The sequence below is a fragment of the Aphelocoma coerulescens genome, chromosome 7 (genome assembly GCF_041296385.1).
Source record: "Aphelocoma coerulescens isolate FSJ_1873_10779 chromosome 7, UR_Acoe_1.0, whole genome shotgun sequence".
Taxonomy (NCBI): domain Eukaryota; kingdom Metazoa; phylum Chordata; class Aves; order Passeriformes; family Corvidae; genus Aphelocoma; species Aphelocoma coerulescens.
In genome coordinates, this window is record NC_091021.1 from 14,009,240 (window position 1) to 14,034,671 (window position 25,432).

At 42.4% G+C, this 25,432-nt stretch overlaps 1 protein-coding gene across 4 annotated transcripts in view; it reads right to left on the reverse strand.

The window, feature by feature from the left end:
- The window catches only part of PARD3B (par-3 family cell polarity regulator beta), a 416,855-nt gene extending 391,967 nt beyond the window's left edge, over positions 1-24,888 (reverse strand). Inside the window, exons 1-3 of one of the 4 annotated variants that reach the window (XM_069022266.1) lie at positions 24,639-24,888; positions 22,167-22,292; positions 19,281-19,389 (exon numbers count right to left, since the gene is read on the reverse strand). In XM_069022266.1, the coding sequence (XP_068878367.1) occupies positions 19,281-19,389; positions 22,167-22,213 (156 nt within the window). In that variant the 5' untranslated portion in view covers positions 22,214-22,292; positions 24,639-24,888. Of the gene's footprint in view, positions 1-7,952; positions 8,253-19,280; positions 19,390-22,166; positions 22,293-24,638 lie in introns of those variants that run through there. The other 3 variants (XM_069022270.1, XM_069022267.1, XM_069022269.1) reach the window with 3 other exon arrangements.
- Positions 24,889-25,432: the final 544 nt, after the last annotated feature.

Genomic DNA, 25,432 nt, shown 5'->3' on the forward strand with positions numbered 1-25,432 from the left:
CTGTTTCTTGGGATTGCATCTATTTCTTCTTTAAGCATTCCAATTACTGATTGAGAAATTACTGCATTTTTGTAAAGGAAAATGATAGGGAGGGTGTGTATTATGATTCACCAATAGGTAGTATTTTATTGGTAATCTGAAAAACATTCTGTTCTATCAGATAAGCTGTACTGCAAAACCATTTGGCTTGATGGAGTTTCATCTTTGAGGTCAAATCCCTAGCCAGGAAAAAGAGGGAATGCAGTGCCAGCTGTTAGCTTCTACCCATCAGACTGCATTCTTTGATTCCAAATAATCAGTCTCTGTGAGAGTACAATCATCCATCTTCCTCCCTATCTACTCTTCATTCCAACGGTATCCTTATTATAGGCTATAAGAAGCATGTTCATTCAAGCACTCTGTAGTTTTCTTTTTCATACACATAACAACCAATAAAGGAAAACACTGAGGTAAGAAGTCTCCCTGTGGCAACAAATGCTGCCAGTGCATTCTCGTGAAACCAACGAGCAACTCGTCTGAACCTCCCAATTCAGAAGCATTCCCAAGAGCAAGTCGAGCATTGGAGCAGTGCTGTGGCACCTGCCACAACAAAGCCAAGTCATCAGTTCTGAATGGATGTACCTACTGGTGACATAACAATTACAGGCTTACACTGGGAAGGCAGAGACATTCTGATTACATTAAAACATTACAACAGTTCCCTTAATGGAGGTGTCTGTAGCACAATGATTAGGCATAAAGGGAAAAAGAACCCCAAACATTTACAAAAATCAAGTCTTACATACATTCTCTTTCAAATGAGGAAAACAGTCAAAAAAGTCCTATCCAGTGCAAACAGTAATTTCTTATAACACAAAGTTTCCTTTACAAAAAAAGTTATTGAAGTAATCCTATAGAAGTAATAAAGTACTGATGATAAGGCTTACAGAACTACCACAACAACATATAACCTGAGGGGAACAAAAAAATGCTTTTAATAATGACAATATTACACAAATACTGCATAAGCTTTTTTTTCCAAAAGTTCTTGTAACATGGTGATTTTCTAAATTTCTCACACGAAGCAGCTTTCTCAGTTTATCAATGTATTCAGGGCACTCTCTAGTTCAGTGGAATTTTCAAGACAATTTCTATCAATAAGCCATTCACATGAGCCTGTCATTTCTGTTCAGTCAGTTCCCTGACATAAAATGTGTATATACTTATCCATAAGCAAGATGCAAGAATGGAATATAAAAATACAAAGCAGAATCTGTTTTCAATGATACTAATTGCTCAAGACCTTTAGTGGTATCATATTCATTAAGGATGGAATATAGGCATCTTTATAGGGGGTTAGAGGGAGTTTACAATAATGAAGTAATAGGTCTTCATGCCTAGGAAAGCTGTAGTTCTGACATTTGAATCATTAGGAAAGCCTAAAGAATGTTCTGCTCAACGGGGGAGGAAATCTGTTGCTTCAGTAGCAGGATGCCAGACAGCACAGTATGTTGCAATTCAACTGACCTATCATACTGAATGAGTAAGGAGGAAAGTACAGTCACACAATATAAAACATTATGCCCAAATAATTAAAATCTGTATCTGTTAAAATAAAAACATTGTTTTTCAGAAAATATCAGTCGAATACCACCCTCCGTTTTCAGATACTTAAGCAAAAAAAACCCCATTAAAAGTGCATTTTATGCAGCAAGCAAAAGCACCTCCCAGTTCCATTCCATGCCAGAAATACCATTTAAGGTTTAAATTCCTTCTTCACAAATTCCTACAAGTCTACTCAGAGATCATCTTCAACTTGGCAAAGAGCAACAGCAAGCAGTCACTACTGAGAACTCTGTACTGCTCTTTAATGGTTTCCTCCTATGACTGATTTAACATTCAATTACTACACAAGTCTTTGCTGTCTCTTAATTAATAACAACTGAATAGTACTCAGAACTTGATAAATATGATCTGGGAGAAAAAAAAAGGACACAGTATTATCACATACACTGAAGTCGGACCTGCAGTATTTCCAGGACAGGTTACTCTCATTTTGCGTATTGAATTTCCACCAGTTTTATCCAGCTCTACCCTTCAACTGAGCTCCCCTGAAACTCATTAACATCAGGTAACTCAACATTCAGCCAAAAGCCCATTGCTGGCAGTAGTCAACTTCTCATAAGGAAAAAGGAGATCCCAATTTTTTTTTAATGTTACATAAATACATCATGTCCTAGAAGGCATTTTCTATGACAAGTCTAAGTTCAATGGCAGTTTTTCTGTATAGATTGTGAACACTTGTGAGGAAAGAGAAAAGGAGCCTGAAAATCTACCAAAAATCTCATTACCTCAACACCAGTGGCTATGATACAACACAGCAGCAGAGGTTTTACACAGAAGTGATTAAACAGCAAGCACTTTTTAACTCTCAGTTTTCCTGGGTCACTGTAAAAGCGATCCAGAAAATTTTTTACGGGACCCAAAGTTCTGCCACTGGAAAGATGTCTCCAATCTCAATGAAATATCACCACTAGAGTTTTTAAGTCAATAAGCAGTTTCTGAAATCATCTGTCTCCTTCCATTTTCTTTACTTCCCCTATTCATGTAGCCTGTGTTCCTATAAATGAGTCAGTTACTCGAACTCATACACTAGTAATGGGAAAGCAGTGTATCAAGTTATATTCTCATTTTCTAGTACAGTATCATAGCGGACAGCTCCAAAAGCTGAATGCAGAAATGATAACCAACCTGTTCCTTGAAATAGATCAGTTGCCAAAACAGTGTATAAGGTCATTAGCATACTGTAGCTGCTTAAGCATACTAAGAAAAATATGGGAATTAATAGTTAAAATAATTCCTAGCAAAAAAATCTACTTGAAGACAGAGCTTAGAATTGTTTTGGTAAAAAAAAGATTATGGATTTACCCCATCCCTATTAGAGCAAAAAAAATAAAATAAACTAAGACAAACTGGGATAAGGAAAAAGTATCAAACCTAGAGACCAGGTCCAAGACAAAAGCACAAGTGCCACACAAATACAACTCAATTACTCTGCCTTTATAAAGGATTAAATGCTTAAAATTTGCCCAGAACAGAAAAGGTCATAAAAAAGGATTTCTTTCAAAACTTTTTACATTTATCTTCTGAAGAAGTCTTCTGGTTTTGCAAACATCTTTTGTAAGCATAGAGTTTAATCAAAATAAATTGTCATTCTCCCTATCCCAAATATATTTAGAGAAACTACAAGAACATTTAGTTCTCCTTCTGTTTGCTGGCTGATTTACAACAGCAATACCTAATTCCAGAACACTAATTGTCATGTGGTCAGCAAGCAGAAACAGAAAGAAACTGAGAAAGTATTTTATTAATAGGACTCACAAATTATATAAACAATCAACCTGCAGTATTAGCTCTTTAAATGCATCTAATTTGAGAAAGATCATCAATACAACCCAAACCACTCACTTTTACTCATTCTAATCAAAACCACACCATTCTTGAACTAACCTACTACCTTACTGTTTCCTCCTCAGTCTGACTGCCAATCAAAATTCTCATTACCATTCCAGGATTAACTGCTGGCCTCTGTATGTTCTCATGAATGGAAAGACACATTCTAACGTCTGTTGCAAGTAGAGATCAAGTTCCTGGGAGACAGGGCAACTAATATTTGACTGTCTCTATCAGCATTCCTAAAGGAGGCCCACAAAGGCTGCTGAGTGAGCCACTCAAGAACTTAACTGTGCTTAAAATGACAAATTTTAAACCATAAATTGCAGTGCTTATTAATTTTGCTACATGACTTCCATGTCCCACTCATTCATCTGGCTTCCATGAACAAGACTTCAGACCGCTAAAGCAGTCACTCAGTCAAGCCATCCAGGTAAGTGCCATGTATGCAAACATGAGGAAATTTATACATAGACAATAACCACCACTTCCCCATCCCTGGCTCCTCCAGAGAGATAAAGAACATCTGGAGCAGCAAGATGTTTTACACATTTTCCTCAGAAAAGTTTCACTGCAGCTTAAAGGAAAGTCACTGTGGATTTCACTTGCTAGTCTCATTTCCTTGGGCAGACATCACTTTCTGTACCAACAACATTCAAGACCTCTGAGACAGCAAGCAAGGATCTCCAGGTGAGCCAAAGGCTCTACTACAAAGCTGGCAATTCAACTGTTGCTGCCTCAAACACAGGGGAACAGCATTTCCAAGGGGAGAGATGTGAACACAACAGTGCATCTACCCTGGGTACATTTAGCCCCACGTGCATTGTAAGGAATTGATTTCAACAGGACCATGCAAATCCAGACAATATCACAAGAGCACGTGAAGCCCTTCCATGCTGAGCCAGAACCCCTCTTTTTCCCTCTCATTCATATACTCAGGGGAGGGAGGGAAAAAAAAAGGTCTCTGACACTTGACTGGAAAACAATCAACAAGGTACCTTGTCCTGCATCCAAAGCTATGTCTTACAGCTGCAGAGAAGCAAACACAGTATCAGGCACAGCAACTCAACTGTTTTGCAGTACATCTGTTCTCACTCAAGAAAAGAATCCTAAATGCAACAGATGACACACAACTGCTCCCCAAGGCACCAAAATATCAAGTTAGGGACTGGGCTGACGATAAGGAACCATTAATCCTACTGTATCTACCTGTCAGCAAGAAGCCTTAAATGTACATTAGTAAGCGGCAACAAGAGCAGATCCTGAGTCACAAGATTTCCAACAAACTTCATTCTACTGACAATCAAGTCACTTTCTGAGATGACAGTGTGAAAAATTATTTACAATTCTCACAAAGCAGCTGAACAACAAAAAAATTTCTTAAACGTCTATGACTATTCACATCACAAAATCCAGACCACAGAAATCTCTTCGTTGATACTGTAATACAAAGTTCTTAAGTCCAGAGAGTTATTGTATTCTCCAGCGAATCAGACAGGATCTGCCCATTCAGAACTACAAAAGTACCTCTAAAAGCCATTAAATTGAGTAGCATCAAAAAGTAATTACTGATTTCTCAACTGAAATTGGCCCAGTGTTTTGGTTCAGTCAAGAAAGCAACTTCATTAACTGAAGCAACTGAGCCTTCATGACCAAACCTTGCCAGCACAGCCCAGTCAAGAAACCAAATCAAATTTGCTAAGGAAACACAGGAGGCTACAATAAGCAATGAGTTCTCAGCTGTCTACCAAAAGTCTCACAGAAACAAGAGACTTAATTATTTACTGCATCAACTTTCCTCTCATTACAAGTATAAAGAAGTGCAAAGCAGTTTAAATCAATTCAAAAATTTTTATTTGTATACATATATTCAAATATTTTACAATATACATTAATTAATACTCTAATCTTGTATCTTCCCCTTTACCAGACAAGTGACTGTAGTGTAATAGCAAAACTAGACTCACAAAACAGCTCCCAAAATGCAGAGCCTCAAACATTTTTGTGGTATTTGACAGTACCATAACTAATAAAAAGTTCCTAAAGCTTCTATCCTAGCTAACTTTTTCATTTTCCCTTCTACAACTATGAAAGATACTCCTTGTATCAATTCTCCTTCTCTCTCCAAATACTTCAGGCACTTCAACAACACAATTTTCCACTTAGTTCTTTTAAAAGATTTTACCACTTCAAAAAAAAAACTTACAAAAAAAACCACTTAACATGCCAACAGAAAGAGCAGCATTCTGTCACAGAAAGTATTCCAAACACACTAAATATTTTGAAAAAAAACCCAAATATTCCGTTATCTTTAGCACAAACCTGTTTATGTGCACACCTCACAGCACATTTTAGCTGCTGATTATTTTGAGATAATCCCATTCCCAGTAAGACTCTACATTCTTTTAAGAAAGTTAATTTTAGAAAGAGTCAATAGAAGGAAAGTGGCAAAACACCCAATCAATCATGTTACGTCACACCAAAAGTACTCCGAAAGGTAATAAAATTAATTGTTTGAGACAACTGTATGATCTATTTTACCAACCCCAAATTTTCCCCCAGGAAAGCAATCTAATGCTGAATGATGCTTGTCAAGATAAGAAGAAATGTATCTTTTTGGCCAGTTGCACTGCAAACTTTGTAGATTGGAAGCTAGCTAATCAAAGCACTACAACACAACTGTTTACATTTCTAGTGAATGGGGGGAGGGAGAGAGGATGCACAAGGCATAAAACTTTATTTTAGTGACTTGAATGAAAACCTGTTCTGCTTTTCAAGTCCTTAGGCTGCTCCCCCACTCTGCCTCTTTACACATCCTTGTATAAACTCTAGCTCTGAAGCGCCATTATTCAAGGTGATGAGCAATTTTTGAACAAACTGGCCCGTACCCACTTTGTCCACCTATGATGCAGAATAAGAAACTCAACATTTCTATAAGGAAATAAGTCCAAAAAAAAGCTTATTTGCAAAGGAAGAAATACAAGGTCAAAAACATGGACTACAAGGTCAGAAACATGGACTCTGGCCTCCGGCTGTTCTATAAAGAAGGCTGATGATTTTGACCTCACGCTGAAGGGCACATGGGAGATGGTTGCTAAGCATAAAAAATTTTTTTCTTTAGATACTACTTTAATAGCAAATTGGTTACAAATTCATGAGAACTGTAGCACACCTTAAGTGTCTGACACTTATCTGAAGCTTTCTCATGCTGTTGGAATTTCTACCCCGTAATTGCTTATCGAGCCTTCTAGAACAGTCAGGGCTTCACCTAGAAAAGCAGGCACCCTTCTACTCCTTTCTAAAGGAATGAAAAAAAGTAAATAAAGAGTAGAGAAGGAAAGGGATTTGAAATACTTATACAAAGGCTTTGTAGGCCACCTTTAAACCATCATCATGAGACTAATTCCAATGTCATCATAAGCACAAATCAAAGCTGAAATCAATTTGTAAATTTCTAAATTCAACACAGCTGAAAGTAATTTTGTTTCTGATGAAACCCCTCTCTTGAAGACATATTTTAGTACCCTGAACTATACTTCAGTGCAAAAGATCTCACTGACTGTTGGCTCTAACAGTACCAAGAATTCTATAAACATTTTGTAGTTATTACACACTGACAACATCATTAGGAAAAAAGACTTTTCATACAAAATATTTGTCAAGCTCTTTGTGTCTTAAGGCAGGTTAAAGCGAAACACTTGCTCAGAAGGACCAACATGGAGACCACAGCAATCTCTACTAGAGCAGTCTCAGCTGGTCATGATGTATTTAACACATCAGTAGCAAGTTTTTCTCAAACTAAACCTGCAAGAACAAGAATTTACCTCGAGTTTTGCATTCAGGATATGAAACAATTGACTGGGCCCGTAAGAAACTAGCACATGTCACAAAACAGATCCCATAAGATGTTGGCTGTACTTTTTACTCAGACGTCTTAGGAAGATGAACAATCCTGCAAGCCCTTAATTCAGGGCTTGTAACTGGAACCTCTTTCACAAAGCAGTATTTGCAACACTAGACTTTTCATCAGTACTGAACAGTACCCCATTAGCCTTCAGCACCTGCCTCTTGGAGGAAAAAAGAAAAAATATTTTTATGCTCAATTAGGTACAACCAAAGAAAAACTTAGAGCTCCCTTCATGTAAAGGAAATCACCTTCCCATGCAGATAGCACCTCACTGAGCAGCTGATGCCAGAAAACACAAGCTTGAAAGAAATTAACTTATTGTTATGCTCGTGTCTGTTTCAAGTTTGTTAGTCAACACGCACAGCACCAACAGCCATGCTGGCTGGGCAGCTGAGCGGGACACGCTCCCAGCCCGCCGGCATCAGCTGCTCACGCAAAGTACCTGGCAGAGGCACTCAGGCAGGGGGTCCGTGCCCGTGGGCCGCAGGGCCCGGCAACCCACCCGCCCCTCCGCGCCTCTCCAGCCCGGCCGCCCCCCGCGCCGGCCCCGGGCCTTCCCCCCGGCCGCCCTTCACCCCGGGCCGGCTCCTCGCACGGCCCGGCCGCCCCTCACCTTCTCCTGGGCCTTGCGGTAGCGCTGCAACGCCTGCTGGGTCAGGTCCCGCACACGGAGCTGCCCGTCCTTGCAGGGCACCACGATCCCGGTCCGCCCGAAGCACACGGTCACTTTCATCTCAGCGCGCCGCCATGCCCGCCCTGCCCGCCCACGAACGGCGCCCGGCCCGGCCCGGCGGCGCCGGCAGGTGCGGCTCGGCAGCCCCACGGGGGCGGGCGGCAGGTGCTCCCGCGGGGCTGCGCCTCAGAGCGCGGGCAGCGCCGGCAGCGAGGCCCGGCCGCGGCCTCTCCTTCCGCCGTGCCCGCCCCGCCCCGCGCGGCGCTCCGGGAGGCGCGGGCCGGGCCGGGCGGGGCGGCCGCGGGCGGCGACGGCGCTCGCCCGGGGCACGGAGCGCCGGGCCGGGCTTAAAGGGGCCGCGGGTCAGCGCCCTGGGTGGCGGTGCCGTCCCCGTGCGGCCGGAGGCTGGGTGTTCCCCGCACGCCGCGCTGTGCGGCGCGGGCATCCAGGGTGCACCCGCACCGCAGCACCCAGCCCGTCCGCGCCAGCAGCCACCGGCGTGAAACGCTGTCGCTGGAGCGCGGGGCTCTGCGGGACACGGAGAGTTGTGTGCCCGGCAGGGTGAGCAGCCCTCCCGCCAGCACGGCGCTGGGCTGTACCGCGCTAGGCACAGAGCTCACCTCGCGCATCGAACAGGCCCTGTGGCACACAAAATATGCCTAAGAGAGAAATTGTGCCCAACCTGCACCGTGGCGCAACGACCAGAGCCACAGCACAGCCCTTGCCCTACGAACCTGGGAAACACCTGCACACAGCTGCCCATCCCTACCTACAGAGACTGACACGAGACCTCACATACACTTTGCCACATCACACATTGACCCGCAGGCGCTCCCAAGCACCACATCTAATCTACAGGATACAGCAACACACAGAGAAACCCATCACCACAATACAGTGACAGCCCATACCCTTCAAGCCATGGTACAGCGAAGCCACACAACCTGCACAATGGGATGTGAGGCTCTGCAGCACTCCCCAAACACCTGCTATTCTGCAAAGGGCACTTTTCTGTACCGTTTGGAACCAGGTAGTGCTCCCTGCATCTTACCTACCACTAGACCAATATTGTGCAAATACTCAATACCATTACAGTCATAACAGATCAATCTACACACAGAGATGTGTATTACTGAAAATCACTGCAAAGCAAAGGCAGTATAAAAATACCTCTAAACCACAGCATGACATCACACATCACAAGGGGACTATTGCTGCAGTAAAACTGCCCCACCAGTTCACATTAGCATTCAAATAGGCAGTCCAAGCCGTGTACTGAGTGATGTAACCAAATGACAGTACCAGAGATGTTGCAGTGGATGTGGGCCAGACCAGCATAAGCTGAAGGTTAAAGTGAACAGAGAAGTTTTGAGATGAGATGAGATGAGATGAGATGAGATGAGATGAGATGAGATGAGATGAGATGAGATGAGATGAGATGAGATGAGGACAGAGCCACATAAACTCCAGCAAGCGGCAAGTTCATCCTGGTTCCTTAGGAGCAGGCACAAGTGGTGTGTGGGACTGATGCAGGTGATAAACAGTTCCTCCTTGCCTTTTCAAATCCAGAAGTGTCTGCCACCAGCCTGCAGCATTTCAGAGGAAATCACAGGGAAATAACCTATTAAGCCTTATATAGAATTGCTTTCCCTGGATGTGTACGTGTGTTTGCATGTGCAAGTGAACAAATGTGCATCCCATACACTTTGAGCCGTAGAAAAATTACTTTCTTTTTCCCTCCAGGAGCAAAGAAGCAATACAAAGAAACAAGAATGTTCTACTTCTTCAGAAAATACTGTGGGTAAGGTAGCACAGATTGCAGGATAGAAACACCTCCAGAGTGGCTAGAACAGTGCTGGGGGCAGCTGAAAGGTTCCCTGGAGTCAGCTGAAAGGTTCCCGTGTGGTCATTTCAGACACACCACTGTGTCCCTGCCAGCTGAGGCCCAAGCCAGCTCACTGCTGGCTCCCAATACAGAGCAGAGCTCAATGGTTTCTTGTAGGTCAGCACCATTGTAAAGCACTCGTCTTGCTAAATGAGCATTCCTGCCAACTGCTGGAAGGACCAGCAAGTCAAACAGGCTACAAAAGTGATTCACATGAAAAATAATCAAGGATGAAAAAAAGGGAAGCTTTGATAGAACTCCTAGCAAGTTCTTCTGAAAGGAGGGAGCTTTGTAAGGAGGGAGCAACAGGGGTACCTTGGATAGGGAGCAACAGCTCCTCACACCTTTCTTTGCTCCTGAGAAATGATAAGGGGGAACAGTCTCACACAGCAGTGTCAGAGCTGAATCAGCGGGAGCAGGAGGCAAGAGCAGCTCGGGGCACTCCTCTAGTTCAGCTGCTGATGTGCTGGTGGGAATCCTGGGTCCCTGTGCTTGTATGGTTTTGGTTACTTAGGTTAAGAAGTGAATGTGAATGTAAAGGCTTCTCTTTCTCTTTCTTTCTCCCTTTCTCCCTCTCTGTTTATAAGCAAGTCTGACACACTGAGGAAAAAACGTGGTATGATTTTCTTTCTTCTCAAGTTCTGAAAAGTGCAGGTGATATGCACTGTAACTGCAGTTGGATAGAGCTTGTTGACAGAGAAAGTGTGTTAGACCAACTGATATGTCTGAAAAAAAGTAAAACAATTTTTTCCCCAACACCATACCTGAGGCATAAGCAGCAGGTTTCAGTGTCTATGATTAGACTAAAAGGACCTATAGCTGTTCTGGAAAGAAAGGAAATAAAAGCTTGTCTTTAAATGTGGCTGCTTAGTGTCTTACAGAAACTGAGATTGTATTTAATTATCACACATCAACAAGGGGGAGTGAGGAAAGGTTGCAGAGGAATCACCAGTGTGTTTACTGTCTGCCAGTGTTTGTTTGAAAGTTATGCATGGTATTGCTAATAAGACATTATTGTGTTCTGGGTGAACTACACATTTGTTTATGTTGAAGCAGTCTGAAAGTCTCTGAAGCCATCTGGTAACAACACCTACATATCAAGGTTTTACCTGTAACTATCTCCATGACTTCAGTCTGCACAACTTTCTGAAAAAAACCCTTTCTTCTATCAGAGCTGGCAATGAGGTTTTTTTTCTAAGGGATGGGGTGCACTTTTCCAAAAGTGAGATCCTCCTATGCAGCTAACAGTGTGACAAAAAAAGCTGTAATATTGGCATAGCTAAGAAGCCAGGTATGGGAGGATCATGAGGGTTGAACTGGAATTCAAAGAAAACACTTCTTCTTAAGAAACTACAGTGTGAGTTGCACTAGGGTGAGAGAGAGATGAGGGTAATTTTTACTTATCAGATCTCCACATCATTTGCTTCTGAATGAGATCATCAGGAATTATGACCAAAATTACTTTCCTGGAAAAAAAAAAATCTCATGAACCTCTGTGAGCTGTAGGCTTGCAAATCCCAAAGCAGCTGCAGAGTCACATACACCTCTTCTTGTTGGGCACACAAAACCTCTAAGACCCAGGTCATCAATATCTCATCCTTATGTCCAGTTTAAACTTACTCAGAGTAAAGTACAGCAACTTTTAAAACTGACTAATAATGAGGTCTTGTTTTTACTATACTTTGTGCATTTAAGAGGAGCTGCCTGCTTGGTTCTGTGACAGAAATCTAAACCATATTGCATTTGAAGTAGATCATCATCCAGCTAATGCTGTAAGCAGCATAAACTGGCTTTGCCCCCCAGAGGAGGACTTCTGCTCCCTCCTTGCTCCAGCTGTTTGTTCCCATCCATTCCCTTTCGCGTGCCAGCATGCACAGTTGTAGGTCTGTGCAATGAGATGCTGTGGAAATTAATTTTTTTGCCAGATTATCTTTCATCCAAATCAGTTTGCAGAAACCAGAAAATCAAGAGAAATCAGAACTCAGTTCTCTAATGGGGTTTAAAGCCTGTGCTTGCCCGAGGGAGAACATGGCACAGCAAGACAGCAGCCTTTTTCTTTTGATTTATATCAGGTAACAGTACTTTGCAGGCAGCCTGGTTATGAGTTTCAGACACAAATACATATCCATGAGATAATATTCATAACATTCAGGTATCAGTTTCATGAGAGGGGATGAGCAGGTTTAACAGCTCATTGTCACTGAGGATTACTACTCTTGCCTTCCTCCCTTTCCATCATCCTTTCCCACCTGATGCTTCTTGGATATCTCCATGAGCCATTTCAGTGCATCAGTGTGGTAGAAAACTAACACAGGAAAAAGGAAAACATTGTTTTCTGCTTTGTTGACAGGCAAAGGTCACGCAGGGAAGGTTCTGACACATCCCACGGCATTCTAAAGGGCAAGGGCAGGGCCCAACAGCTGGGATCAGGAAGGGGAGGGGACAAGACCTCCACTTTCATCAACCACATTAAGTTCTTTGCCCAAATGACTGCCTTAGCTAATCTATTGCACGTTTCATGTGAGTTTGTCCTATAGCTGAGTGGCCTGATATCCCCTCTGGCTCCTCTCCACACAGGCTGTGGGCTGTCAGATCTGTACACTCAGTTCCTGAGCACTGAATGGGAAACTCTACAGCCACCACACAAGGTGCTGACCAGGTATAAGCTCACTTTACAATGTCATCCCTTCTGCTGGGTCAGCCCTCCATGTGAAAGCACAGGGCTCCCATCTGACCCGTGGTGTTTTCACAGGACAGCAGTGGGGTCACAGCTCCGTGCCTGATCCAGCTCACATTGGTATTGTTGGCAGTTTCCTGCTGGGCAGATGCTGTACCAGTAATGCAGCCCCACTAACATCCCTGCCCTCTCTACTGGCCATCCATTCCCTCAGTGGCACTGCATTAGCACAGTGCCAGCCAGAGGAGTAGAATTTAAAACTTCTGAAATCATACTTTTTTAAGTTGAATGGCTCTTACACTTTCTCTGCTATAACTGGAAATTGCAATAAGGATAATCAGCATTTTGCTTTCATATCTGTGAGGCTTTGTCTAAAGATCCCAAAACAATCAGCAATTGTCAATGAACATTTGCAATCACTGTGCCAGCAGACATGGACTGGTTAAGCAACGTGCTTAAAAACACAAAGGAATTTTTCCTGGTTTTGCTGCTAACGGGACAACCCAAGTGTTGACCTTTCATTTTTGGCTCTGAGCAGTGTCTCCTTCCTACACCATCACCCATTAAGCATTTAACTATTTGACATCAGTAGCCAGGGTTGCCAAAGAAGGTGCTCCTAGAGCACTATTGGCTCAGCCTCTTTTCTGTCATTAATAAACCATGTAAGAGGACCAGAATCAATCTGAGTCCAGGAACTTGAAAAAGTCCTAAAAGAGCCTTAAGAAGTTATTATTGCAGATACATTTTGTTCCTGGGTTTCAGAGACTGGAATAGATTTGGAGATAAAGTTGAACCAGATGAAAAGAAAATAAAAAACTTTATCATTTAAATCAATCTCATAATCCTTGGAGACCTGGTTTGTGATTTTTCAAACTTTTTTTTTCTGGTAACACAGTAAAATATATTTGTTTGCTACTTACTGAATGTTGTTACCAGTAAACCCTTCAATTACTAAAGGCAAAAAGGGTCATAATTTCTGCTGTTTATATTTTGCATTTCTCCCAACTTGGATAATGAAAATCAATAAAACCACTTTCACTGCCAAGTCTCAGTGGTACAATGTTGGTGAATAAAGGAAAAGCAAACTAACAAATATTCTTGCAAACTGCAGTAGAATTTTTTAAAATACAACACAAAAAATCTATTTACAATCTATATAAATCAGGTTCTTACAAAAGTTTAATTTGAACCTAATTTAAAGTTGAAATAATAAATAAAGAAACTGTGAGACTTGCAAAGCAAGATGGTTCTCAGTTTCCATTCATGATGCCATCCCTAGCTCACCTTGGATTTTCTTTCTGCTCATGTAACTATATTGATTTAGCTCAAGAAATACACTTTTTTTTTTAATATCTATGCTTTATAAGGATCTGAAAGAAGAGTGCACTTGAATATCCAGTACTACACCCCCTGTAGTATCAAAATAAAAGTCTGGAACCAGGCGGGAAAAATCCACTTTCAGATGAGAAAGGATCCCTGCTCCCTGCTGGCACTCCAGGACAGGTACGGGAGAGCTGGCCGAGCCCTGTCCTGAGCTGGGCAGCCAGCCGGGCTGCACCAACCCCTGCTGGAAGAATCTGGGCACGCTTCAGCTCCCGCTGGCGTCAGGGATACCTGGCAGTGGATGCATGCCTGCAAAGAAAAAGGCTGAGTGCAGAAGAGCTGAACATTGAGGGCCAAGCCCCACCCCACAGTGTGGAAAGGAATGTTTTGCTCGTCGGATAATGATTTGTTTACGGTTAATTAAGCATAAGAGCTGTTGATAACAAGCTCTGTTTACAGTGTGGGCAGGAGATGGCTCTGTCTAAATAGGTCCAAAGGATATTAACATTCTTAAAAGTGTAAAAAATTAGTCCCTCAAAAAACTAAAGCTATGTTCAGAGAACTCCAGAGGGGAAGGAAAATCTTAATAAAGCCCTAGGGGAGATTTATGTATAAAAGTTGCAGATTTAAAGACTTCTTTAAAATGGTTCTCAGCCACAAAGTTATGTTAACACCTTAGTGATACAATCTCTAAGACATATAGGAAGACAGAGAAAGAAAAGCCTTTTGAAGCTAACTTAAAAGCATAATCCTAGATTTCTTTTTTATTTGTGTTCACATATCTCAAAAGAATCTTACTGTTTTCACTTTGACAACTACATTCTGCTTCACTCCAATCTCCACCTCATTTTGCATGAAGGGTGATTTTCACTCCCATCTCCACTTCATTTTACATGAAGGGTGATTTTGTGGTTCATGACCAACAAACACTAAGGTCCTATTTATCACTTTATCAGAGTTTCATTCTTGCTCTGTTACATATCTTGTCCAGGATCAACAAGCTGCTTCTCGAGGACATCCAAGGAGGACCATAGTCCTCTTCTGCTCTGCAACAGCACAGAAAGATGCAGCACTTTGTGGAAGACATGTTTTGTGATGGGGAATGTTATCGGGCAGTGATACGGTAGAGAGCATGTCTAGCTCTGGACTCTCCCTGATTCTCCACAGTCAGCTAAACTACAAAGTAGAGGTTTATTAACTCTGTGATAATATCAGCTGTGTACCATCACCTGGGATTTGGTCTGAGCCACTCCTCCATGACAATCTTGCTCATCTCCAGGTACCTCAATATACAAACAGAGTATATGGTAAATTGAGGTTATGCAGGACCACATAGGCTGCCCTGAAAATCACTCACACTTAACGTTTTCCTCACAGGGATTTGTGGCCAAATATCTTTAGCAGCTGCATATGAGGAATTCTCCTCTTGAGCTAGAGAAGAAAACGAAGGTTCAGCCTTTTACTACAGCACTAATCAAGGAGATTCAGGTTAAGATCCTGGGGTCTGTCAAATTAATTCTGATACAGAACATCTTGTGTTTAATATGTGTTTTAGAGCCCATGTCCATGGGATGCTCTTATGTCCCGTGACAGCTTTATAGTGATGATTTGCTCTCCTGACCACGAGGCCAGACACTGTCACCCTTCCTTAGGAGAGCGCTGCTCATTTCCCAGGGTGGCTTGGAACTGCTGCACAGCAGACCTGCATTTGCTTACTGATCTGAGCAAAGGGATGTTACGTGGCTCTCTGTTCTTCCCACCCTAAGGCTGCTCCTGTAGCAATGCAATTTACTAATCTCTCCTTACTCAAAGCTGTGCCTAAAGGCACAATATGGCCTTTGATTACCCAAGAGAAAAAAGTGAGCTTTCAAGGGCCACCACTGGCTTCTATTTAATAGCATGTAATTTCTAGATTCTGTTTACTTCTAGCTTTTAACACTAATTTCTTTTAGTTTGGGTTTCATAAGTTGTTGGTTTTGTTGTTTTTGGCTTTTTTCAGACATTGTTGTGACTGCTAATGGCAACATCTATATTTGCTGTAATCTGGCCAGTATCTATAATTTTAATTAATATATGTGATTTTTACATGTCTATTTCAGCACAAAATCCATGAGAAGAGCATTTATATCACAGCTAAAGGTGCAGGCTTTTAAAAAGATTCTCATCAATTCTCAGTTTTCTGTTTACTTTCTCTTGCCTTTTCCCTTTCTTCCTTTCAGGCTGTTTTATGCTGTCCAGTCATATGAGCTACAGATGCTAGAAGTTTTTACCCATTCATTCCCCAAAGCTGAAAGATTTTCTCTATACATGGAAAACCTGTGGGCTCCTAGGCCAGGTCAGCCTTGGGGGAACTCAAAGAGAGAGGAAATTTTGGTCTCTGAGATCACAAATCAATCTCTCTAGCAACAGGGCAGGGAGGAGAGAGGACTCAGTGGAAAGAGATGCTGTGCCTATTGCCAGCTGCATTACCTTCAGCTGTGGAAGGAAGAGGGTGTATAAGTGTCTGTTCTCCTCCCCTGACCACAAAGGATTTATTTAAAATGCATGCCAGAAGGAGGATTAGAGCAGAGCCCTCCCTCCTTTCCTTTGTTCAGGAGGAGGAAGGGAGCACAGCCCTTGGCTACTGGAGTCTGGGCTCTCCTAGTACTCACAGCCTACCTCTCTTTGCCTTCCTCCTGTATGTTGCCATCAATGTTGAAAAGGATTGCTTGATGTTCCAAGAGTGACACTGTGCTTTGCAGGAGTATCAGTCTCCAGCCTGCTTCATAAATTGTGCTCTACTTACATGGACTGTGCCTACAAAACTATCTGGGTCAGGCATGCACAGCAGCCTGCCTTTCCTTTAATATTTTACCAGACAGTCCCTTACATGATCCTTTTTCCAGATGGTCCCTAATCCTTGAACATATCCAAAATCCTTCAGCTATGATTTCTTGATCTCTTCAACAACAGATATTTTTCTTTAGTGTATACAGTACATAGTGTGCTTTCTGCTTCTACAGCACTTCGAAATATTTCCCAACAGCATTTCAAAATCTTCATTCTTTTCCATTGTATTCCAGCTTTCACACCTAAGCAAACAGCTGAACACCAGTGAGCCAAGCCAACAGCTATCGTCCTGACTTATGGTAACTGATATACACCTTTCCTTCCAAGAAGCAATTCATTTATGCAGATGTTTTTTCCAGCTGTTTCTGGAACGATCACAAATTCATTGAGGGGAAAATCTAAACAACAGCAATGTTCTCTCTCTCTACCATCATAATCAGTTTCTGCTGATGAAACCTGAGCTTCCCATTTGCCATTTTTCTCCCCATCCCTCTGGGGTTTTTAGGCCGGTGCAGCACATCTACAACCCAAGCACTCCCAATCCCTCTATTACCAGGTATGGAAAGAGTGGCCTCCACGCATCAGCAGGGGTTTGAGCTGCCTCTGGAGTGTGCAAATCTGCTTCCTGTGGCTCCAGCTGGGCCATGATAATCGGCACAGACATGCCTTTGTGACTGCAGTGCAGTGCTCTCCTTGGAGCTCCTGGGGCCCCAGTGGAGGTAGCGGCCTATTATCAGTAGGATGAGTAATAAAGCAAATACTACTGAGACAGTTGGTACTCTCAGGACTGGGTTTGGATAGAACATGGCCAGTAGACAGAAGAAAGCTTTTTCAGCCATCATACTCAGTATTTTGTATGACAGGTTAATCTTCCTATTTAAAAAAATCCTATCAATAGTTAAACTTGCTCTTATTTTCTCTAGAGTTAGCATTTGGCCCAGCGTATTTACAACTACACAGCATTCTGGCTGCAAAGTGTATTTTGTTGTTATTTGTGTGGTATCCAATATCCTGTCTTTTGTATTCTCACCTCCTTCCCCTTTCTTTCCAAGAAGCCAAATAACAAATTCTCCTAACAAGCATATAATTATTTAGTTATTGCACTGTTTTATGATTGCATTGTTGGTAATTGCTCAATATTGCAAGTGATTTATTAGTAATTGCAGGGTCTTTCAGATCTGTCTTCAGTAGGAGAACAAATAGCACCTTGCATCAATAGACATCAACGCCTTCAAGAAGGATTTTTCTTTAATGGTCTTTTTTTTAAACTATCTTTCCTACTGCAGCTATCTTTCCTGAGGGCCAAAGTTTCCTTCTCTCTTTGCACAATAACTCGAAGTTTCACTCCTGCCCTGCAGAGGAAAGATACATTACATCAGTCTTTGAATAGGATTTTATTCTGTAGTCCGGCTATCACCTCCTTGTAGTTTCATCTGCATCTAATGGGATTTTACTGAGGTGATATATATTCAGACTGCGTAACTCCTCAGCCACTCAAATTCTTCTTAGAGCTTTTTGACAGTAATTAAACTGCAAGTGGTTTTCAGATATTCCTGCCATTTAGGCCTTCCCACATTGACTTTAGTGGGGATTCACAGGTGGAATAGATGAGAATTCAACTTCCCTCTCATTAATATATGCCTTCTGGTCACAGCTTGCCAGCCTTTGTGTAAAGCCCTCCATCATTTTATCACACTCTTCCTCCTAAGGGATTTCTCAGCTTTCTACCAGCTATAGCAAGAAACTCAGGCTGCCTAAACTTGTCTGTGTGGCAAACAGGAGGAAATTTTCCAGCTCCTCTCAGTGTGCCTGGAGCTGTGCCCCTAGTTTTCCTCTGCCTGTTACTTACTGCTGCAACTTCCCCTGCCACTGGTGCCCGCTAAGAGCCCGGCCCTGACTGCACCCTGTGAGCACAGAGGCAGCCGGCAAGACAAACTCTCTGCTCGCCTCAACAGTCCCCATCCAGCCTCTCCTTGGTTACATCCACCCTAACCCCACCTCTGCTGTCCCAAGCCTTTGAGGATGAGCTGGCACCTAGTACAGACTAGGCTGAAGAGGCCACTCAAATGAGCCTCATCCCTGAATAGCCATTCCCATGCTTTATGGAAGATATGAGGAGAGGAGGGACACCATGTAGTGTCCCATCAGCAGGGGTTACACTGTGCTTAACAGGAGTGCAATGCACAGGGCTTGATTTAAACCTGCAACCCAGACTCCTGGTAATGCCAAGAAGAATGTTATTTTGAGCTGGACAGAAGAAAGGAACCCTTCACAGACAGCTGCACAGCAGTACTGGGTATTTCCTGATTGGCAAGTGTGGGTGGCTTCAGAAAAGCAGGTAAGCACGGGGATGGACAAAAGATAAATAAATAAATAGATGCAAGCCATGAACTTCTGCTGACAGCTTTCTCCCATGTCCCAGTAACAAACTGATCTTTCCTGCACTAGGGAAGAAAATAATTTCCTGTTAAAGTCACTGGCTTCAAAGGGAAACAGTGTTGGTCATGGACTCTTTCAAAATTTCTTTGCAGAGGTTCCCACACTGCTGACTCACCACGTGTCTGCTGGGGACAAAACTGTCCCAAGTCAGCTTCTGCAAGGCTTGAGGCAGCCAGCTTGGGTGCTGAACATAACAGAGGAGGCAATGCACCAAGCCCAGACACCTGTGAAGAGAGGTACAAAAAAACGAAAAGAAACCAGAAGAACAATATTCCACAAAGCAAACTTACTGTCCATTTTATTAAATCTTACATTTGGGGCAAGCAAGATTTTACCTTTGCTATCATTTAATAGGATGAAAGAGGAATCTAAAATTTTGGGGGTAAAGTGCAAATAAAGTTCTTGTTAGCTACATGCAAAGCCAAAGGTTTTTTTCAGAAAATAAATGAAGATTGTACCTCTATAGGCAACGTCAAGTATTTACCAAGTGCTGGATATGTCTACAAAATCGAAGAAACAACTCCTATGCTTCTAGTCACTGCAAAGATAATGCCGGAGGAGGTAATATTGATATTTAAAGTAAATGATGAATAATATTTTTCAGCTATATTTTTTCCCCCCAACATGTTTGGACACATTGCAGAGATCAATAAAGATCAAAAATAAAATCTTATACATGATTTAGATTCATTATATTTAAGCAGTAATTAAGGACATGGCAATTTAAGCAGGTACTGTTTAGTGTCATCCATTAACATCATGCTCCTTCGTTTCTCTTCTTTAATCTCACATGGAAGAGGCCTGATTTTCAGGAGCCTCAAAGCTAGCTACCCTGGCCAAACTTTGGGAAGCACAAATGCATATCTGCCACTTCCCCAGAGTGGGGTTTGGATTTATTTGAGGCTTGAAAATCTCAGTGATTTCTCCTGTGATGAGAATTTTACCCTGAAACACTCTGCAGTTAACCCCTACATACAGTATCCTCTGTGCACATACTGACAAACACAGAGGGGAAGTTTTCATGTTGGCATTAAGAACAGCTTTTTGCCCCTCCAGAACTCATATTAAATGGATGTCAAAATGCTCTTTTTGCCCTCTGCTAAGCTTTGGGAATGAAATACACCCACTAATTCCATAAGGAAAAAAGCAAACAAACAAACACATGCTGATTTCTTTTGCTTGCTGTTTCAACAACTCATTCGTATTTTTAAAAATAGATTATGATCTGGTCATACTAATTTTGTTTGTATTTGGATTCATCATTAAATAACTTTGAACGCTGAATAATCATTAATAATACTATGAAATAATGTTATTGGTGTTTTTAGATTCTTTCCAATTAATGCAACAAAGTGTGGAAATTCTTATTTTTTACTGTAACTGGCCCCTGAAATCTTTTGCTCCTTCTTCATGTTTTCTTATAGCATGGATTTTTCATTATAATGTTAGCAGTTAGTTTTTAATCTGTTTCCACAGTTTCCTGCAGCAGTTACAATTTTGGCCCAGAAGTTAATTTTATGGTGACATGAAAGTCTGGGCCTGTAAGGTCTGGGTGCTCCCTGCTCAGCGGAACAATTAGGGCTTTACAAGGTGCTGGAGAATCTAAGAAAAATTTGGGGAGATGTTTTGATGCTGTTCTGCAGTAGCTCCAAGGGAAGGCATCCCAACACTGTCAGAGCCCACAGCAAAGGGTGCCATGTGCCCAAGAGCTGACACAGTCTTTGCAAATGCACCGCTGCTACTCAGTGCCTCTGCATTCTTGCTTTGAATCAAAGCTGCTTCTTCAGTAGCAAAATCACCTTCTTATCACTCTGCCCCTCAGTTTGTTTCCCAGTCCATGAAGGCACAAAGTAAGAGATGGGCTCTGTGACACAGACGGGCCACATTTGAGGCAGTACTGCCTACACCGTCCAGATCCGCAGCACGTAGCCACAAAGGTTTCATCCCAGGTAGAAAGTGGGGAACGTGCCTGGCTGCCAACACTCTCTGCTGTCTCCTCAGCTCAGCTGAATTCACGCAGCCTCCCAGCTCCCAGCCTGCCTCGGCAAGGCTTGTAATTAGAAACATCTTTTAGCTTCAAAACTGAATCCTGCAGGGTGGAAACCACTGGCAGAGACAAACAGAGACAGACCCTCTGTTGCCATTTTGAGAGTCAGGAACACCCTCCAGCCAAGAGCGAGCTTCTCTGGCAGCCTCCAGCCAGCTGCAGGGCTCAGGTAATGATTTGCATTCCTGTGAGTGCGGCAAGGACAGGAGTTAAGGAGCAGAGACACGACTGAGGCATTCTGCTTTCTCCCCCAGAGGACTTTAAGGAGGCTGAACTCGGTTTTGTTTGAACTTTTCCAAGCTGACAGAGAGAGATCAGCTTTGGAGAGCCCCAAAGCATGGAAAATTCCAGCTCTGTTGTTTGCAGTTTTATTCAAGTTCAGGCTGTTTGGGAGCACTGGATTCTTTTTTCACTAAAAATTTTGCAACTTCAGTTACAACAGCTGTTACCAGGCAACCAACATAAATGGGAACACTTTCAGCCAATGAAACAGACAGTTTATTCGAGTTGCTTGGTGCCCAAATACCATAATCATGAGAACAGCATTAAATAGATAAAGAAAACAGTACAGGAGAGGCAAGGAGTCAGAGTGAGGAATGGGTAAAAAAAAAGCAAACCTGACTGCAAGAGGAATACGAGGGAGAAACCCACAAACTCATGTGTAACATAGCAGGAATAGGAAGGGCAGGAGACGTGTAGAGGAGCAAAAAAACCCTGTCAAAGAATGACAGCCTGAGGAAGCTGCTAAGCCAAGCCATGTATGGCACCCTGGTGCAATGGTCCTTTGTCTCAGCTTTCTCTGCTTTTCCACTGATTATCTGAAACAGCAGCACCACAAATGTGTCCAGCTTTGCTGTGAGAAAAGACATCTTGAGCATATGACAAGGGCAATGAATATTGGAGCTGGAGCCTTGCCCTGCTGTCACAACCCATGTGGTACATATTGCCCATTACCTGATGTTGGAGCAGCGGCAACACTGAAGAGCCTCTCTCCCAGCCATTTTCCTCAGGACTGAGATCTCATGTTGCCTGATGGCTCTGGTGAGAATGGTGTGATGGGAGAAATGCTTAGGGTCACAGCTGTGGGACAGACAGATACAATTTAGTATTTGAGGACACAGTTACTTGAACAGTGTGTCATGCTTTGGATGCTCACACTTCAAAGTGGCTGTTGAAAAGTGTAGAGGCTTTAGAGGAGAGCTTGGAAAGACTTCAGCAGTACAAAACCTGCACTGATGGCAGAGACCATCTAAAGTCATTACACTGAAGAGGCAGGACCATGGTGATCTAGCACCTCTGTGGCAAGGACAGAAGAGACAGCTCTGTAACTGAGCTGGATGAAAGATCCAGTGGGCAGAAGCTTCATACCACGTTACCCATGAATGCCAATAAAATAAAATAATGATTTCTCCATTAAACTTCAGCTCTCCTAACGGAATACATTACAGCAAAGTCAGTTTTGCGTAAGAGAGCCATAGGTGTCATATTAGGAGGTTTCGCCTGTGGTGCCTCACCATAGGGAGTTCACTTCAGAGACTGATGACATTATTTAATTATGCCTGTGTGTCACTGTTCTCTGAATTACCTGAACAGGGCATTAATGCTCTGCCTCCCTGCATAGGATGCTGTGCATGGGAAATGGCACAGTTCAAAGTACAAGAGCAACTGCAAACAAACATTTTTAGCAGCGCTGTGTAGAAAAATGGTGTTAATGATCACTGATTAAGCACACAAACTGTCAGAATATAATGATTAGAGATTTAGAAGCAAAACATAAAAGAACAAAAAGCAACATTTTATACTTTGGATGCTGCAAAATGTGAACAATAACTTCTCTGTGATATTTTTTCAGGTTTTTAATGTCTTCTACAACAAGTGAAACATGCTATGGAAATGGTTTACATTTTTCTAATTTATTTGACAATTTAACAGGGAACAATGATTTTTTTAGTAATAAGATTTTTGAGGTAATCTATAATGCCAGTCAGATCATTTATGGTCCTTGGAATTCTCTTTTTGAAATTTTGAATTGATTCAGATGGATTTGAAATGGAATATTTTGAATAATTTAAAAACATTTATTTGAAGGTTTTAAATCAGGCCAGTCTCTTTTTATAAAGAATTTCCAGTTTAATGGCTGACATACTAGAAGCCTTAACAGACTTCTTAGCACTTTTCCTCCTAGGATGCTCTGTTCTCAAGAGAAACTTGGGAAGAAGGTCTCAACCACAAAGTTGTCCTGACATACATGGGTCTTTCAGAGAGTCTCTGAAAGAAAGGTGCTACTACCAATTTGATATTTTTATTGAAGTTACTACAGAAAATTGTGCCAGAAAAGTAGTACTGGTCAGCACTATGGAGTCTCAAGAGCTGTAACCTCATTGTTAAGTTTTGAAGGGAAATTTCTATTCAGATATGTCCATTTCCATAACAGGGAGTTTAGTCCTGTAATAATCTGCCCCATCTGTGCTCCCTTTGGATCCATTATAGCATTTAGAACCATGTCTTCTTTTATTACTCCTTGCATTTCTGGCAGAGGCAAAAGCTTATGAAGCCACAGGGACAGCTTTGAAAAGGAAGTATTCTTTTGCGATTGATGGTGTGTAGTATTCCTCATCCAATGGGCATACTTGAGATATTGTCAGGTTACTTTCTTTCCTTGACTTAGTTTTATGGTCCTAACCTCACAGCTAATGCAAACTTCTCCCCTGTTGGCTGACAAGTTCAACTTAAGAAAAAACTATGAATGGGCAAAACTGAATCTCGCTATACTTAATACCATGCTTAGAGCCCAGCAGATGGAGGCAACTTACACATAAACATTTCAGTTTTTGTTAAAAAACAAACAAGCAAGACCTGCATGTATTGGGGCCAGAGACTTCTTAAGTCATATGTTTTCACTGTGCTGTAAAGACTCGGAATCCAAAAGAACATATTTCTTTTTTTTTTTTTTAAATTTGAATTTAGGACATTTTCCAATTGGGATCATCTTGCTCAGCTTTACAGTTGTAGCATTCTTTTGCTTGGCTGGGGGCTTTCTGGCTTGCTTTTTTGTTTGGTTTTTGCTTGCTTGTTTGTTTGTTTAACTTCTGCATTTGTTTCAAAAGAATCATCATTTCAAGCGAGTCAGATAAAATCATGAGTTACTATAGTCAGTGGTGATGTATAAATAAACCAATCTATTTATGCATGCCTGGATGACAGCTAAGGGCTTTGCTGTGGAACAGCATAACAGAACACCAGCAGCAGTGCATTTGCATCTGCCTCCTCCTCTGCTTGGAATCAACCTGTGCCGAGCCTTCTCACCCTTCTTCAGCTTTGGTCCTAGAGTAAAAGTCAGTGAGAGTCACTTCCCTTTCTCTGTAGTGTCAATAAAGTTCAGTTTGTCAGAAATTAAGTAAAACCTATCATGCTCTTTCCACCAACCTTGTGTAGAACTAGCAGTGCCCTCAAGGGCTGCATTTACACAGACACGACTCCTGTGGGCCAGGAACCTTCCACCTCTGCTCTCCTGGCCTTGTTCCGCTCTCCTGCCTCAGCTGGAAACAGCACAAGCTCTGGGACCAATCTTCCCGCAGGCTTTGCTCAAGCCAAGTTCTCTTCAGCTGCAGCAAGGACATCAGAAACTGCTCTGCTGTTACAAAAATCAAACAGCTTTAGCTTTTTAGGCCTCTTGACTCTGGAGCTCATTATTGCAACTCCGTTTCCCCTCCATGGCATGCTGCAATTTAAAGGGAAGAGAAGCAGACTGCCTCAGAAAGCACTGCGTTACTGCCTCCGTGCTGTGTTTGGGGTCTCTGTCCATGGCCTCTGGCAGACTGCATCAGGCAGAGCCACTGCACCACGGCTGTGACCCTGCTGTGGCCCCGCTCCCACCTTGCCAGAGAAACCACATTTGCACACGTTGTTTCCCTGTGTGTTTGCATACAAATGAGAGTAGAGCACCTAAACCTGAGCCCAGCACAACTACCATTTACACAAATGCAGTGTCTCTCTGCTCCTATCTGTGGGCCATGCTTCCAGGCTCCAGCAGAGCCCACAAAGGAAGCAGTGAAAACACTCATGTGTCCGTTTCTACAAATGTGGGAATGGGATGCATATACCCCAAGGTCACACTGAAACTCCTGAGGAAGAGTTAGGAATGCATCCCACACCCAGCTTAGCTGAAAGCGGCATTTTATTTGGTGGACTGATGGATTTTCTGCTTTTTGGAGAACACC